The sequence below is a fragment of the Ylistrum balloti genome, unplaced genomic scaffold (genome assembly GCF_031769215.1).
Source record: "Ylistrum balloti isolate Yb309-2 unplaced genomic scaffold, AGI_CSIRO_Ybal_v1 Utg369562, whole genome shotgun sequence".
Classification (NCBI taxonomy): domain Eukaryota; kingdom Metazoa; phylum Mollusca; class Bivalvia; order Pectinida; family Pectinidae; genus Ylistrum; species Ylistrum balloti.
The window spans coordinates 26,385-45,283 of NW_026781862.1; the positions used below are offsets into that span (position 1 = coordinate 26,385).

Below are 18,899 nucleotides of genomic sequence, written 5' to 3' on the forward strand. Positions count from 1 at the left end.
ACTTTGCAGGATGGATATTAATTTGATGATGTAGTATATGATCTGTTAACAACTTTTTAACAGAAAGGAAAGCTGAATGTGGGCGGACATCAGTTACGACTACGAAATGGTCTACCAAAGAACAGAGCAAGGTACAAGGTGACAGATTTGGACCAGTTCAAGGTCGTGCCTGCTTCCTCCATTCTGGTTCGAATCCTGCCACATGAACAGGTATGCAGCTTTAATGTAAACTTATTTTACGTTTTACGGCAGGTTATTATATGAATACTACTGTTAACACTGTCTAATTTATAATTGGTTTCTTCGGGTTTTGCTCATTTGATAAATGAGTGTTAGTTAAGTGTATTGATAAGCATATATACGTTTTACAGCAGTGTGTGTTTATTAAATGTAAATGTATGTGCTGTGCCTGTTGGAAGTTTCTGCTTCACAGTACTGTCAACCTGTTTTTTATTCCAAATCCTTAAGCCTATTAATTTAATGTAGTAAATCATAAGAACTACTTAACTAAAATGGGATTGTCCTGATTTTCAAGCAGTTTGCTGTGGAAATGATCTACATAAATGATTACCATTGAGCCTTTCTGCCATTCTTAGTAAATGAAGGCAAAGTCCTTTTCTAATTGTAGTATAGGTCTAACTATATGTTTGTCACATGATCAGTTTTTTAGGGTTCTTTTTTTTTTTTAATTGTTTTTTTTTTACATCAAATGGCATTGTGTTTAAAGTGTACACTGAGTGTAATTTTATATTTAGATATAATGTTAAGAAGGCCGTAAAAATAATAATAACGAAAACCCTGTCGAAATCTGTCACCCCAGTGTCGAGTTATTAAATCTCAAAGTTTTCGATTTTCACCTGTCCCCTCAGACCTAATCAGGTAATCGCCATTTCTGCGGAATCGAGGCGCTTCTACTCAATAAGCAATTAATTTTTTTCACAAAAGCATCAGTAGATCATGACACTGTCATTTATTAAAACAACCTGAGCATATTAAAGCATAAAATCTGAGGAACTGACTGAGATGAAAACAACCTGGTATATTAAGATATAACTAATCCAGTTTTGACTGTGATGTGGTCATGACTTTAAAACATTTAATTGGCTTACTTTGTAGGAATATATTGATGCTCCAAGGTATGGTATAGGCTATTATCATTCTGAACCAGCTCGACCAACCATCACAGATGAGAGAATATTTGCCAGTTATGCTGACCACATGAACTACCCCAAGACAGAAACGCACATGATACAACGGCTACAGAGCTCTCAAGGATTCCCACTTGGTGAGGAGTTAACTTAATTCGAGCTGTAAAGATATTTACCTATATAAGATGGAATATTGCTTTATGGCATGTAACATAGTAACATTATTACAATAGTCTCTATGGAGTTGCAAGAAATAATTTCTTGGGTCCAACTGCTTTTTACTCTTTGACCTTTGACCTATTTCACAGGTGAAACTGATGAAGAACTTCTTGGTTGGCTCCAAGCCAAACTAGATATCAAGAAAGTGGGTCCGAAATTCACTGCTGGTAATCTTCCTCTGGATGCTATGGTCAGATATCGTATTAAACAAGGACTGAGAGTTCGGGTAAACAGATTGTGGGGACTGCCACCTATAGGTAAGGATAGATTCCTGGTTAGAGATTTTTAAGATTTTTTGTTGTTTTCCTTTAACTGAATAGGCCATTGGACAAAAATATCAAATTTTGACATTAAGGAAGATCATTGTACCCTACGGTTCAAGACCAAAACTGGTGATTTGCCACTATGGCAAACATATCTGTTTGAGCACAGCAGACTTGTAAACCAGTATTATGTATGCCTCTTTCTCCACAGATAATCTGTACCATTGTCTTTTTTTTTTAGATAATCTGTACACCTGTCTTATCCCTACAGATAATCTGTACACCTTTCTTACCACTACAGATAATCTGTATACCTGTCTTACACCTACAGATAATCTGTACCATTGTCTTATTTTTGAGATAATTTGTACACCTGTCTTACCCATGCAGATAATCTGTACACCTGTCTTACCCCTACAGATAATCTGTACCATTGTCTTATTTTTGAGATAATTTGTACACCTGTCTTACCCATGCAGATAATCTGTACACCTGTCTTACCCCTACAGATAATCTGTACCATTGTCTTATTTTTGAGATAATCTGTACACCTGTCTTACCCCTGCAGATAATCTGTACCATTGTCTTATTTTTGAGATAATATGTACACCTGTCTTACCCCTACAGATAAACTGTACACCTGTCTTACCCCTACAGATAATCTGTACACCAGTCTTATCCCTACAGATAAACTGTACACCTGTCTTACCCCTACAGATAATCTGTTCACCTGTCTTACCCCTACAGATAAACTGTACACCTGTCTTACCCCTACAGATAATCTGTTCACCTGTCTTACCCCTACAGATAATCTGTACACCTGTCTTAACTACACTTATAATTTATACATTTTTTTTTACCTGCACAGATAATCTGTACACCCAGTGCTATTGTAAGATAGAGCCGGGAGAAAAGGTGAGAGGAATGCCACTGACAGCAGAAGGACATGGTGGAGAGGAACGCTTCCTCACCAACAAGATTGATTTCAACAGCCTCATGACAGATCCAAAATGGAATGATGATGTTCGAGTAGGTCAATGAATTATAGTGTGGATTATGATCATAGTGATAGTGAAAATTTTTTTTCTTTCTGAATGATGAGGCATCTTTTGTCCATCTGTCTGTAAACAATGTCTTGTTCCTGTTATTTCTCCTAAATAGATTATAAATCATAGACAGTAGCTGTGTTAGTGACAATGGTATGGTCTAGATCAGAGCCTTGAAAAGGGAATCATTTTGTGGTAAATTTCCATTAATGAGTGTGAGCCAACAATGATCCCTACTGAAATTCAGATCTGCTCACAAGTATGGTCCAACAATGATCCCTTAAAATTCAGATCTCACAAGTATGGTCCAACAATGATCCCTACTGAAATTCAGATCTGCTCACAAGTATGGTCCAACAATGATTCCTACTGAAATTCAGATCTCACAAGTATGGTCCAACAATGATCCCTACTGAAATTCAGATCTGCTCACAAGTATGGTCCAACAATGATCCCTACTGAAATTCAGATCTCACAAGTATGGTCCAACAATGATCCCTACTGAAATTCAGATCTGCTCACAAGTATGGTCCAACAATGATCCCTACTGAAATTCAGATCTCACAAGTATGGTCCAACAATGATCCCTTAAAATTCAGATCTCACAAGTATGGTCCAACAATGATCCCTACTGAAATTCAGATCTCACAAGTATGGTCCAACAATGATCCCTACTGAAATTCAGATCTGCTCACAAGTATGGTCCAACAATGATCCCTACTGAAATTCAGATCTGCTCACAAGTATGGTCCAACAATGATCCCTACTGAAATTCAGATCTGCTCACAAGTATGGTCCAACAATGATCCCTACTGAAAAATTCAGATGGTCTGATCCCTACTCAGACACAAGTATGGTCCAACAATGATCCCTTAAAATTCAGATCTGCTCACAAGTATGGTCCAACAATGATCCCTTAAAATTCAGATCTGCTCACAAGTATGGTCCAACAATGATCCCTTAAAATTCAGATCTGCTCACAAGTATGGTCCAACAATGATCCCTACTGAAATTCAGATGTTCACAAGTATGGTCCAACAATGATCCCTACTGAAATTCAGATCTCACAAGTATGGTCCAACAATGATCCCTACTGAAAAATTCAGTACACAATGTACTGAAATTCAGATCTGCTCACCAACAATGATTACTGAAATTTCACAAGTATTTGATCCCTTAAAATTCAGATCTGCTCACAAGTATGGTCCAACAATGATCCCTACTGAAATTCAGATCTTCAGTATAATCTGATCCCTACACAAGTGCTATGATCCCTTAAAATTCAGAGCTCAGAAAAGGTGAGAGGAATGCCACTGACAGCAGAAGCATGGTGGAGATCCCTTAAAATTCAGATCTGCTCACAAGTATGGTCCAACAATGATCCCTACTGAAATTCAGATTGATTTCAACAGCCTATGACAGATCCAAAATGGATCCCTACTGAAATTCAGTAGGTTGATGATTTACAAGTATGGATTATGAAATTCATAGTGATATGAAAATTCTTTTTCCAACTGATCCCTTAAAATTCAGATCTGCTCACAAGTATCCAACTGATCCCTTAAAATTCAATTGTCCATCTGTCTGTAAACAATGTCTTGTTCCTGTTATTTCTCACTCCAAAAAGATTCAGATCTCACAGAGGTATGCTTAAAATTAGTGACAATGGTAATAGATCAGAGCCTTGAAAATTCAGATGCTCACAAGTATGGTCCAACAATGATCTCTACTGAAATTCAGATCTGCTCACAAGTATGGTCCAACAATGATCTCTACTGAAATTCAGATCTGCTCACAAGTATGGTCCAACAATGATCTCTACTGAAATTCAGATCTGCTCACAAGTATGGTCCAACAATGATCCCTACTGAAATTCAGATCTGCTCACAAGTATGGTCCAACAATGATCCCTACTGAAATTCAGATCTGCTCACAAGTATGGTCCAACAATGATCCCTACTGAAATTCAGATCTGCTCACAAGTATGGTCCAACAATGATCCCTACTGAAATTCAGATCTGCTCACAAGTATGGTCCAACAATGATCCCTACTGAAATTCAGATCTGCTCACAAGTATGGTCCAACAATGATCCCTACTGAAATTCAGATCTGCTCACAAGTATCCAACAATGATCCCTACTGAAATTCAGATCTCACAAGTATGGTCCAACAATGATCCCTACTGAAATTCAGATCTCACAAGTATGGTCCAACAATGATCCCTTAAAATTCAGATCTGCTCACAAGTATGGTCCAACAATGATCCCTACTGAAATTCAGATCTGCTCACAAGTATGGTCCAACAATGATCCCTACTGAAATTCAGATCTGCTCACAAGTATGGTCCAACAATGATCCCTACTGAAATTCAGATCTCACAAGTATGGTCCAACAATGATCCCTACTGAAATTTTGCTTTTACTGATTTTCGAATTCAGCATGAAGTCTTATTACGGTTACTTCTCTAAAATAGAGTTCTGTGGTGATAGAATTTCCACAACTGAAATGTGAATGTTCCTTCATGTAATTGAAATTTGGATTAGGATGGCTGCCATCTTGAAAAGCTTGTTCTAATTTCTCCTGAAATGATTGTTGTTTTGATATCAAACTTACATTAATGAGCTGAGTATTGTTCACAGATGTTCTAACTGAAATGTTGCCCCATGTCAGATTTAATATGAATGTCTTGACAACCATATAACAATACAAAAAGTTTGACACCATTAGAGCAACAGTTCCACCAGGAAAGATTGAAGTTTATAGCAGAAAACAGTATTTAGTTGTATAATGATAATATAGACTCTGAAGTTTCACTAGAAAAATAAACTTGATGTGAGTTGATTGGAGAGAGAAAGAAATGATATACATTGTATTACATTATATCAAAATTATATTATATTATATTATACATTATAATGTCTGTTTGTCTTGTCCAACATTTAATGTTGAGGAGCTTAGAAGTGTGGTCACTTTTTGATGAAGATTATCTCTTCAATGGAATGTTAAGCTTCAACACAGTTTTGGTCATTCTGGATTTGTTAAGTTTAGGTAACCATTGACTACAGAACCTGTAGTGGTACTTCATCACCAAAACAGTGTTAATGATCAGTAGATTGTGCAAGTGAACAAAAGTGAGTATTTGGTTGATAATATTTTCAATCCTTACAGAATCTGAAGCCGCACTACGACACCAACTCAGTGTTAATGATCCAGATATTTGGTGTAACCATCAAGTACAAGGCTTTAGCTGACCATAATTCTGCTGGCATTGTTAGAACTCTTCAGGGGGAGGACTTAGTGGTGACTGATGACCAGATCTTAGGCTGGACTGCCATGCCATTGTTTGAAGCGTAAGTCTGATTCACATATATAGATATGTATTAGATGTTATTAGTTTAGATCATGAGGTTTATTTACAGAAAGATGGGGGGAGGGGGAAATAGGAATGTTATCAAGAAGTTATGTGTTTAACCATTACTGTATATGGGGAAATGTTAGAAAGTGTTACAGCTTCGTAAGAAATAAAACCAAATTCAGTTTTGTGTAGCAGTTTAAATGTACGAGGGGTGGCAGATACCCATGGCATGATTTTCCTTTATTTTCTCTTATGCTTTAAGTTGAGTAATAACAGATAAAAGTCAGATGAGGTAGACCATATTTAGCTGGATATAAGATCTGATGGAACAAACAAGTGTTATATAAGTAACATAAGGTACTGGCACAAAGTTGAGTATTTCTACTCTAATGGTATTACTTCTGCTGACCTTTGCACTATTAATTGATTAACAACATGTGACGCTAGCTCTACATCAACAAAGATTGCTGACCATGTGGAAGTTAAAATCTGATTTGCTTGCTGTAATATCACCTTTAAATAATATACATGTACATTTCAAACTACATGTACATTTTTTGTATATAATAATTATTTTTTAAGAAATTAACATATAATAGTTTAATTCACTTGATTTGCTTTTTTGCCAATAGAGCAAAAATATAAGTTGGGCTAAAATTTTACATTTTAATTTAGGTAACATTCTTGTGTTTTGGTGTGTATTTACACTGAGCAGACAAGAACATTAATATGCAATGTCAAAAATAACCCACCTTAGGTAAAGTCTTCCTTGTTTACAATGTATACTTAATGTGCTATCTAACAGAAAATTTAGCAATGTTTTATTTTTAGGGGAGAAGGAGAGGTGGGAGTTTTAGGGGGAGTGGGGGGGGCAGATTTTGTGTTTTATTGAAATATGAACATCATGAAAAATTTTCATATTAAAGAAAAATGACATGTGCAGTACTTTGTTGTTTTTTTTGTTGTGAGTAGTGTATATATTAAAGTTTTGACAGTTTGAAGATGATATTTTGTTTATTGTATAACCTGTCACCTGTTTATCACAGGAATGCAGTACTGACAGGCGTACATGAGTTGCCAGTATTCCGAGGCAAACCTCCAGAGGGAATTATTGAATCCTTCAGTATTCATCCTATCAACGAAGTCATTGAGAAGTGGAAGTGGGACAAGAAGAGCTTAAGGATTGTAAGAATATATCTTTATTTTGCTGTATGTAAGTTGTCTCTAATTTCACATTGTGTATCTTTTATTCAAATTGTTTACGTAATACTATTTTCTGAAACACTGTAGATAACTAAATTTTATGGTGGGGGAGGAAGGGGGACCAATTGTTATTAGGATAAACCTTTTCCTTCTCTAAATGTCATAATATAGGTTTTTTTTTTATTGTAGCCTTGGACGAGCATGACTGTCACATTATGGGATGGTCATTATGACTTTAATGATCTCCCCTTCCTACCGGTAAGTACTGTTTATCTCCTCCAATGTTAAATATGCTTCATTCACGTCTCCTTTTCCAAAGAGATTCTTACTGTGAAATTTAAAAAGACTATTGTTCATGAATTGTAATTTGGCTGATAAAAGATCACAAAGGTAAAGAACCATACCTTAAATTCTTTTTCTCTGTACCAGTGAGAAATTATAACTAGTTAAAGAACAGAAATGATATTTGTTACCACTCTATGTTGTACTAACCTTATGCTATACAAAAGACCAGCAACAACCATTCTCAAGTACAAATGTTGAGTATTAGCACAAGTTACAACAATGATAACATGTATGGTCTGAGTATCAATTCTGACACTAAGGTGACCGCAATTAAACTCTCTGTCTGATAAGCCAGTCAGTCACTTTAAGATTTAACACAAATTATGTTCTACACTTGAATGACAAATTTCACCATTAACAATATTGATATAACATTTATCCTTATTCGGAGTGCTGAAACATTAGCCTTGAAGTTGCTGCATTTTTTGATACAGACATATGAAGATTTGCTGAAGATTGCTGGAAATTTGGAGGCCTACAAAAAGTCCAGAGAAAATCCAAAAGGCTCAAAGAATGTTTCAAGTCTGGTCCTTGAAGGTCTGGAGGGTCGCTATCGGCGCCAGGGTATAGAGGGAGAAATGTACCAGAAAGAAAAGGTCTTCTTCCAAGACCTCATGAACAACACTATGAGCTACTTGATTGTAAGTCTAACTTTCATATATATGTTAAACAAAAGTAATAGAATTAAGTGTGGAATGGGAAATAGATTTTTTTTTAAAGGGAGGGAGAAGTCTTTTGAATAATAGATACTTGTGGGTTGGGGGTTTAAGGTAGTTAGTGGAAAAGAGGAATGGTGGGATTGAGGAAACTCACATTAGGATAACTTTACTTTTATTGAAACTTGGATAATGAAAATTGGTGTATACACTGGTCATACTAAGAGGATGTACAGTGTATTAAATTAAGTGTCTGAAACAAATAATTACAGAGTTATAGTCCTTTGTTAAAATTTTGTGTCCAAAAAAGTTATTTACAGAGATCATTCATCAGATTCACTGATACTCTTGTTCTTCTCAACTTCCTTATTTTTCTGCTTCTTTCTGTTAAGCTTGATAGGAATTATCACAATGAGGAGTAATATTTCTCAGACATTTGGGCTGGACAATTATCTTTTATTTCTTTTACTAGTACATGTATTGGGTTTCTTTTTCAATGTGATATAAAGGGCGAGTGTATGTGTTTTCCATACAGTATACTATTTGAAACAGAAAAGATTTTGTTTTCAAAATTCTTTGTGCACAATTTCCCAATTTTGATCCCATTTCCAGGAACAATACACTACATCAGATACCAAAAAGTATTTTTAGACCCAGAAGGTATGGACTGACTCAATACTGCATGATTGTTGTTGTTGTGTAAATGTACTGATCAATATAATCATTAAAGACAGTGGGCTGTGTCATATTGGTCAGGTTGTTGGTAATGTCATTCATTGTGTAATAATTGTAACATCCATGTGCTTTTCATGTATGATGTGTCTGTAATATGTGCTTATAACATGACATTTTGCTTTGTAGATTGTTATAACAGGTGTTGTGTACTGGTACAATGGTACCTTGAAAGCCAAATTTGTTCATTTAATAACCTTAATATTATTGAAATTTTGTCATTAATTTATAAAGAAACATCAAGGCATGGTTTTAAAGCATGGTGTGTGCCAGCTTTTTGAGATCTCATCCAAAATTAGAGTAGAATTAACTAACTGTTGTCCTTCATCATGGCATTTCTTTACTTCACCACCTCGTGTCATTCGAAAAAATGAACTTGTTAGTGGTGCAGCCTTAATTACAGACCAGGTTTGTATTGTTAAACATATACAAGATGACTTTTTGAACATCTTTTGGTGACTGTGTTAATATGAAGTGTTGTCTTACTGTGTTTGTGCCATACAGCAATGGTACCTAGTAACTCCACAGCCTACTCCATCTGATGTAGAAACAAATGAGGACAATGATGGGATAACGCCTACCAGTGGTGACAACACTAAAACACATGTTGCTTAACCTGAATCTAACTCCACAGATCTGTATCCTGACAGTTCTCAAACACTGGCAGTAATGATAATACTTTAACACACATTGAAGTTATCCTCTTCACATCTAACCTGACAGATATGTAACCACAGTTCCCAGATAATTCTTACACAAAGTGATACACAAATATTGAAGTTACCCTCTCCACATCTAACTCTACAGATTTGTATCCACAGTTCCCAGATAATTCCCACACAAAGTGATACACACATATTGAAGTTACCCTCTCCACATCTAACCCCACAGATCTGTATAAACAGTTCCCAGATAATTCCTACAGAGAGTGATAAACACATATTGAAGTTACCCTCTCCACATCTAACTCTACAGATCTGTTTTGTTAACATGGTTGTGTTACTGATATTGGACCCACGATACTATGGTTTACTGTGACCTAGTTAAAGTTCACTGGGTTTTTGTGACTATTTTTTCTAATTATTTTGTATGGTTCAATGTTGTCTGACATGTTCCTTTTGAAGTGTGTTTTTTATGGTTTATAAATTCATGAGTGTGAAATATAGATATTATGACTTAATCAATCGTAAAATGTTGACAGTGCATTAAGTTGTCTTTAAAAAATCCCGTATCAGGGAATCTATTGTAAAAAATCATTTAATTTCAGTTATCTTTTTTTAATCATGCTTTCCTCTGTACACCATATTCAGCTGAGAACAGAAAATAATGTTTTACTATGATTTCTTCTTAGCAAGTGAAACTTAATAACAAATTCATGGAATGCATTGATATAAAAAAAATTCTTACCTGTACATATATTACTCATATTTAATTTAAACAACCTCAGACTCCTAACATTGGGTCCAGAGTGTTGATTATTACAGGAACAAAGGATATAACTGCAGTATCTACATTAGTGTGTACAGTACATTATGGCTAAGTGTTAATAATGCCAAGTTTTACTATTTATCAACAGGATGAGTACCTAATGGGAGAAGGTGAACCTCCTCTTTAACAAGACAACCTCATGCTCATTAAGGATTAGCCTCAATATGTCACATGCCCAATATGGATCAGTCTCAGTGTAGTATAACCTGATCAGGATCAAAATCAATATGGCAGACCCCCCAATCAGGATCAACCTCAGCCATGAGGTGACACCTTACAGGTCTCAGTAAAGTCCGGGAGTGGATATTGTTGGAATATTGCCAAACCAGTTTTTATATAATGACTTAAAGATGTAACAAAACTCCATGGATCTTTTACATGAACTATCAGCTAGATGGACCTTCAATGTTGCTGTGAAAAACCAAACTACCTATACCTTCATTACACATTTTTTACATCTTGTAATGATAAGGTAATCTGTATTGTTTATTTAACAATGTGCTTTTGTTGTAAATTTTGTGGTAGAAATACAATGTGCTTGTGGTAGATACACAAAGACTTATTTTCCAATATGATTGGTTTGTATAATTGTCTACATTTACGCATGGATTGCCTCCCCTGACATCATGATACGCACATGCTCATGACAAGATCCTGACTCCTTTGTCTCAGATCAGGGTCAGAGTTAAGCTTCCTGTCAGTGGAGGACTGCCTCTGTGAGGAGAGAACACATTAGACATCCTGTTTAGATAAAGCCCTTGTGCATAGATAAATGGGAAAGAGAACAAAGTAACTCTTTTGGTTTGTTATTTTGTTTACTTTTTTTTGTGAATGTTGTTGTAGCAGTGTCTTTAGTTTACTGACTATAATATAAATCTGAAATGTTCGTCAGATGTCAAAAATATTTGTAGATCACTAAATTTAGTTTCAGATATGTTTATATTTATTGCTGTGAAACATCATTGGTTAAAACATTTCTTTTTTAGAGCAGAGATTTTCAGTTGAGGTATTCAGACTCTGTTAAACAGTTTTGCTGGTATGAAGACTGACAAACCAAACTGTTTGATATTTAATGTTTCATTATATCATTAAAGTCACAAATGTTTCTTCAGAAAATATTGTATCTACCTGTAGTTAACCCAGCATGATGGGACTCAAATTCTTACAGTCAGGAGATGGACTTCAATATAGCACAATAATGATATGGAATGGTTTATTACCAGGCATTGTTTTAGATAAGGAATATCAAACGATAAAAGAAAATTTCTCGTCTTTGTTTCTCATTGATATATTTTATTTAAGGACCAAACGATGTGATTTTTATTACATTAATAGTTTCTGTGTTGTGATAAAAGTATGGTAGGATTGTGTTGTTTGAGGTGTGCTAAGATTACTAATTCATGTCTGGAGTTGCAGCTAGGTCTCTTTGACTTTTCCGTTCTAATGAATGGACATGAAAATTTGATGGAGAATGGGGGTACAAAGAAGAACCTGATTTAATTTGAGAATATCATTTAAGTACTGTTTATAATGTCAAAAGTTTATGTAACACAACATTACAAGTTGTAATACAAGTTATAACAACACAAATCTGAGGAAGCAGTATTTTGAGGAGTGATAGTGTCACCTGGTACAAACCCAGGAAATGTTTAAACTCAAATCAAGGAAACTTATTGTATTAAAATAACTACTTACTGTGTTCATTTTTCAACCAAGTATAATTTTCACCATACGTTAAGGTTATCTGACAGTTTTTGAGAAGAAGTGATTTTATACATATGTATTACTGTAGTAATTAAACTCCTGATAACTTGTTTAGATTTACTGCTATAGAACGTTGGTGTTATACAAACACTTACTTGGCTCATTGTAAAGACATCATATACCATTTTACACAAGTGTTACTGAGTGACTGTTATGTTTTCACCTTGCATCAGGAAAGATAGGAATTATTTAGAAGTTAGTTTGAAGTTAGTTTTCCTGAACATTCATTTGGATTTGTTTAGCTCTCCTAGTCAGAGGAACTGGTCTTGGCCCCCTGCAGTAGAAGGGTTCAGGGCCCAATATTAGAAAAGGAGCAAGTTGTCAAAAGTATTGTAACTATGATTGGATTTTGCCCAAATTTGGTCTGAAGCATCCTTGGGTGAAATGAATAAATTTTGTATAAACAGTGAGTCCTATCCTCTCTGAGGAGGGAGTAGTGGGGCCCAATATAGGAAATAGATCGAAAATCTTCAAGATGCTTTCATTTATAGTTTAAAAAAGTAACTTCATTAAACTAAACCAGGTGAGTGATACAGGCCCTGTGGGGTTTCATTTTTGCTTCCATTAAGTACAAATCCATTTTGTAAATAAATGTAATTGTATTTACCGCCTGATCTTCTTTTTATAAAACAGTTGAATTATAAACAAGATGTTGTTAGAGAACACTCTGAACTGTATTAACTTATTAGTACATGTATAATTTACCATTTACATTTCACAAATTTACCATTTACTGTTATAATGTTGCTGTGAAGTTTATTGTCTAACATGTACATTACTATTGAGTGTGTTGATAATGTCATTTGTGTCATTTCTGTCACTAACATCTATTTTGACAAAGTCGAGGACTTAAAGCTATAGATGATAGGTTTACAAAGATAGTCACTATAACCACAACATCTGAGTGCCATCAGTTAGGTACATTACATAGAGGTGATGTATAAAGAATTCCATTTGTGTTTATATATATATATATATATATATGGAACAGGTAGAATCTCACCTGTACAAAGTAGTGGAATAAAATCACTTTTGTAATAAAACCAGGCTTTGATATATTTTTTTAAATATGAAGGGGACTCAATTTTGCATAAATGGTGGATCTCTGCACGATATGGTCAAACATGGATATAAATTATTTACAATTGTTCTTTTTCTGAAGGAATATTTAAATTCTGTCTCAATTTAGACTGAAGAATAATAGAGTGAAGGGATATCAATTTTGTATAAACAATGGGTCTTGTCCCTTTGGAGAGACCAGGCCCAATAGATGCAAAAACATCCTTCCATACCAATGGTCAGATCATGTTTAAATGGTGGGTCCCAGACCCCTGAGGCCAGAGGGGCATGACCCACTATAGGATAAGGAGCAAATTATTGAATATCTTTTTCCTCTGAAGGAATGTCAGAATTCTGTTCCAGTTTTACCTCAGCATCCTGGGATAAAAGGTATTGTGGTAGTTTGTTACCCCTGAGGGAGAAGGGGTGGGGTTCAATAGGGGAACTGAAGTAAATTCTTTGAAGTCGTGTAGGAATGTCTGGATTCAGGCCCACTTGGGTCTTATGCAATCTTGGGTGAAAGAGACATATATAGATGACTTTAATGACCCCTGGTGGCCAAATGGTGGAGGTCAACGAGGTCACTGATACAGTATATAAACCTGAAGAACTCTCTTTCCTTTAGTTTGCTTAAAGAAACATCGGCCAAACAAAGCCAGGTCAGCAATAAAGGTCATTATGGCTCTTTGCTATTAATATGTGATGGATTATCTTGAAAAATTGAGCTTTGGTGAAGTCACAATGGTAATAATAATTTTGTGGGTTAATCCACTAAATAGATGGTTACAAGTATCAATTTCATGATAAGCCACTATCTCAGTTTTGATTTCAAGAATCTGAAACCATATATTCTCTACAGGACAGAGAAATTCTGTGTATATGCCTCAACTATCCATAAGGAAGGTGCCATGATTTTAAGTATATTGTGTTCAGGACAACTTAATAAATTTTGATATGTTGGTGTCAAATGTTTAATTGTATGGGTTACAATCGGTACCAATCACTGTCCAGAGAGATTATAAATTGCATCCAATGAACACTTATTGTTGATGATAACTGGTTGATGGTACCATAACGACACTTTAGGGCTTCAAGATATCTGTCAATAGAGCAGACTTCGAGAAAAGATGGGAAGTTTGTGTTTCTTAGGAAGCCGAGACCATGGACCATTCTGTGCTGACTTGATTACATCCAAGCCGAGACCATGGACCATTCTGTGCTGACTTGATTACATCCAAGCCGAGACCATGGACCATTCTGTGCTGACTTGATTACATCCAAGCCGAGACCATGGACCATTCTGTGCGGACTTGATTACATCCAAGCTGAGACCATGGACCATTCTGTGCTGACTTTGTTACGTCTAAGCCGAGACCATGGACCATTCTGTGCTGACTTTGTTACGTTTAAGCCGAGACCATGGACCATTCTGTGCTGACTTGATTATGTCCTTAAAATTCTTCGCCCCAGTTTGACTGGATTGGCAGCATTTGATGTCATGCATGATGTTCATTGAGTTGACTTGCTCGCAACTGACCCTGACTGATCAAAGGGAGATAAATCCACCAAACAATGACACTACATTTCAGAATACAACACATACTGAATATATATTTAGTCTACAGACTCTTTATTTCTCTAATGGTCCCTCTCATATATATATATATAGACTTCAAAATCAAAACACTGCTTGGTATAACAGACAATAAGTTCAGATTAGAATTGACCTTATTCACAGCATTAACTCAAAATGAAGCACTTAACTGTACAAAATGGTAGGTACAGGCATGATTTATGTTATAACATCTTAAATTTCCTGACTAATATTGTAACATATTAACTTATCTAAGAGTTACATTACATCATATTTTTTTTCTAAGTTATATAGAAATAAGACAAAACTATCACATCTGTCATTTTCTTATTTCAATAATCACTTTATGAAGAGTTGCAAAAAAATATATAATTTATCCGAATTAGTCACATGATAAAGTAAATTAATAGAAAAACTTTCAAACTGATAATGACTTTATATCTTTCTGGTTTACTTTTAATGCATGCACTTTGATACAAGTTTCTAACCGATGAACATCTTCATGTTACTTCAGAGGAAGATTGGTACAGCCTTAACAAGGACATATGGTATGACACTTTCCTCAGTTTAAGGAAAACTGAATTACATTGTGGATTGGAAGAAGTAAAATTTGCTCTCAACTTACATGTAAATGTATTGTTTGATGGCACAATTTGATTGTGACAAGAAAAAAAGGAACATTTAACTGTAAAACTACAGTCAGTCGACACCTACACAGCACCATTTCCTGTTGAACATGACTTTAGATTTATCTCCATTCCAGAAATATTGAATATCATTATCATATAATGGATATAAAATAATTCCTCATTACATGTTTCCCACTGAAATAAACAGAAAAAGTTGCATTGATATACCTGTGTGTAGGTTAACATGATTACACATCTCTATCAAATAAGACTGACAGAATCAGATCAGGAAATGTATTTTGTGTGTATGATTGCTAGGAAGTAATCAACATCATTCCTCAACATCACAATCAGATCACAAATATAAGCACATTTGAATTCATTTATTGCAAATAGGTAAATTGCACAAGATAAAAACCTAACATAAAGATGTAAAATACCAGGAACCGAATCAAAAGCACAAGAAATGAACACGCTCTTGTAACCATGGCTATTTCTGCGAACATTAAACTTCTCCTTCAGCAGCTTGTACATATAAAGAATAATAATTTATCCTGATTGAACCTCCGTCTCTATAGCAAGGTATTTGGTGCTGTAAGTCTCTATAATTGATTGCTAGAAAGTCCCTAAAATATATAACATCAATATATCAAAACTCTTGAAATCACAAAATATAGCTCCCCCTGGTTGTCACTAATGATTAAATACAGCCATAATGGTTAGATACTAGTGGCTCCCCCTGGATGTTCATCAGAACTACATTTAAATGCTACAATAACAGATGAGATACATACTACAGTGGCTCCCCTTGGGCTCTTTAGAATGGCTACTCCTGATTCTCTAAGTATTGAATACATCTCAGCAGTAACAGATCCAGCAGCCACAGCTTAAAGTTTAGACACTACACCGACTCCCTTCTCTCACCACCCCCACCCCCACCCCCTCTCCTTTCCCCCCAGTGGATCCCTTGAATTCTAATGTTAATTCAAAATCATATATACATACAGCAACACAAACATCTTACATCCTCTGACTTTATCACTCTGTTAAACAGCCATCACATTTTTGGAAAAAAAGACTTGACATAAACAGAGATTTATCTGATTTTTTTCAAGTCCTGTTTGCACACATCTTCCCCAAACACAATTTGACATGGACAGAGTTGCCAATTTTCCCAATTAAATTTCACAATTAAATGTGAGTTTCTTTTTTCAGCCTCCCTTCCCTGTGGCTCAATTATATTGATCTTAATCCCGAAAATCTTCATATTTTGGGAACTCTCTTTGCCACCTTCTGTGACAGGAGTGTAATATCACTGAGTTTAAGATAATTGTTTTCTTTTTTTTTCTACTTACCTCACTTAAGTTTTCAGGAGATTTAGGAAAGGGTATAATGGTTATTCTCATTGACCACTGAAATTTACAATCATTTTTTCTCAATTTATATGAAACAGTTATTGTAATAAATACATACATTTGTACTGAATTTCACATAAAACTCTGGAAATCAGTGTTTAAGGTAACACTGTAGGTCTCCTCAACCATCTGCCTCTAAGGCATTGTTTTAAAGAAACTGAAAGCAGCACATATTCCAGTTATCTGCCCCTTGTGGCCACATTGACATGACTGTTAAACAAAATAGATGTGTAATCACAACAGGAAATTAAACAATATACATCCCACAACTCACTGGAAAGTTGAGTCAAAGAAATACATGGATTTCAAAATTAATATAATACACAGTAAATATATGAAAAGAATTAAAATATAATTATCTAACAAAAATATATTAATAACAGTTTAACAAAATATATAGAAGATGAAAAATTCCTGACTTGATAGCCAGCGATATGTGCATACACAGCAAACAAAGACTGTTATGGTTTACAATTGTTGATTGACATGTTGTGGTTCTATATCTCAGAAAACATCAGATGTATACAAGTTATCAATGTAGACATTCCTAACATGTCACTGAAATAATATCAATAAAAGTTCAATAAGACTAAATAATGTTTCTAATTTCTGATGTTATCAGGTAGTTGATGTATAAAGAGATAATACTCTCTTGCCTGAGAGGTACCTTGAATTATTTGCTAGGGCGTTTTCAGTTATATAGACATTAAAACAGTTTGACAACTTCTTCAATGTTTAAATATGGAATGTTGTAACAGTTAATTCACCTGTAGATCTCCTAGAGAAAAAAATCAAACAATTAGTTTGGGATTTACTTGAAAATAATTTTATGCTGTACATTCAAATGGATAAAGAAATTAAAAATTTTACTAAAAATTCTAAATTTTTGTGGTTTTTCATTTTTATGATTTTATGCTTATTCTTAATCCATGAGGTTACATGTCTACAAATCAACAAACATGTTGTTATAGATATGACAAAAACCTTTAGTATTAGACTAAGAGGATTTAGTCAGTACCATTTATCCATATGGAATTATACAGCGATTTTGATTAAAGTCAAGTAACCAACATATTAATGTTATCATACATCATGCTTCCTTATAGACGCACCAATACTATTTTACTTTATAAATTGTAACAGTTTTAAGACAAGAGATACACCTTCAGTTGTAACTAATGACAATTATACTTTAAGACTTCCATTAAAAGGAGTTTTGGCCAAACACACATTACTCTTTCCTCCCTCAGAGATTACAACTTGAATTAAACCAGTCCTTTGTTTAAGTTTGTTTTGTCTCAGAAAAGATTTCTAGTTGATTTAAGACTGTTATTTATAACTGACAACATGATAGTTCACTAGAGTTATAAGAATTACAGCTGAGTCAGCAAAACAGAAAATGGGACTGGAAATACCCCAGTATCTTCAACATAACCATAATATCACTTAGTGATTTAGAAAATATAGCAGAACACAGTTAAACAAATCCAACACTTTACACCACAGCTTCATATAGCAGTGTTATCATAGACCACATTACAAGGTTTAAGGTCTGAGAATGTTAAATAAAAATATTCATGTAATATATATATCCAGTAATAAGCCAATGTTTGTTAATAAGCCCATCCAAACATTGCTTCTCACAGCATGATTACAGGTAAATGCTTTAAGAAAATGTTGCACATTTTTCATTCATACGTACAGCACTTGTACAAACATTCATGTGAAGCACTCATTTTCTTCAGTTATCACTTTAAAACAGTTGAGCACTAAGATTATTGCAACATTTTTATACCATATTCAATCACAAATAGTTACCCCTTCACTTCTGTTCCATAAATAGCAAAACAGCTGTCCATCCAGATTTACCCATACACTTGAAGACAAAAAAGTACTTGAACTTGAACCCAGCACTTTATAAAAAGGATTACCAAAACTCATTACCCAAACTCTTATACATAAGAATTAACCAAACATCTACA

At 34.7% G+C, this 18,899-nt stretch overlaps 1 protein-coding gene across 2 annotated transcripts in view; it reads left to right on the forward strand.

The window, feature by feature from the left end:
- LOC132545744 (uncharacterized) overlaps positions 1-13,230 on the forward strand; it is a 33,632-nt gene extending 20,402 nt beyond the window's left edge. The window contains exons 19-28 of one of the 2 annotated variants that reach the window (XM_060209467.1): positions 64-210; positions 1,117-1,285; positions 1,457-1,624; positions 2,499-2,659; positions 5,846-6,027; positions 7,079-7,217; positions 7,425-7,493; positions 8,015-8,221; positions 8,849-8,896; positions 10,545-13,230. In XM_060209467.1, coding sequence (XP_060065450.1) covers positions 64-210; positions 1,117-1,285; positions 1,457-1,624; positions 2,499-2,659; positions 5,846-6,027; positions 7,079-7,217; positions 7,425-7,493; positions 8,015-8,221; positions 8,849-8,887 — 1,281 coding nt within the window. In that variant the 3' untranslated portion in view covers positions 8,888-8,896; positions 10,545-13,230. The remainder of the gene's footprint in view (positions 1-63; positions 211-1,116; positions 1,286-1,456; positions 1,625-2,498; positions 2,660-5,845; positions 6,028-7,078; positions 7,218-7,424; positions 7,494-8,014; positions 8,222-8,848; positions 8,897-10,544) is intronic. The other variant, XM_060209522.1, reaches the window with a different exon arrangement.
- The last annotated feature ends 5,669 nt before the right edge of the window (positions 13,231-18,899 follow it).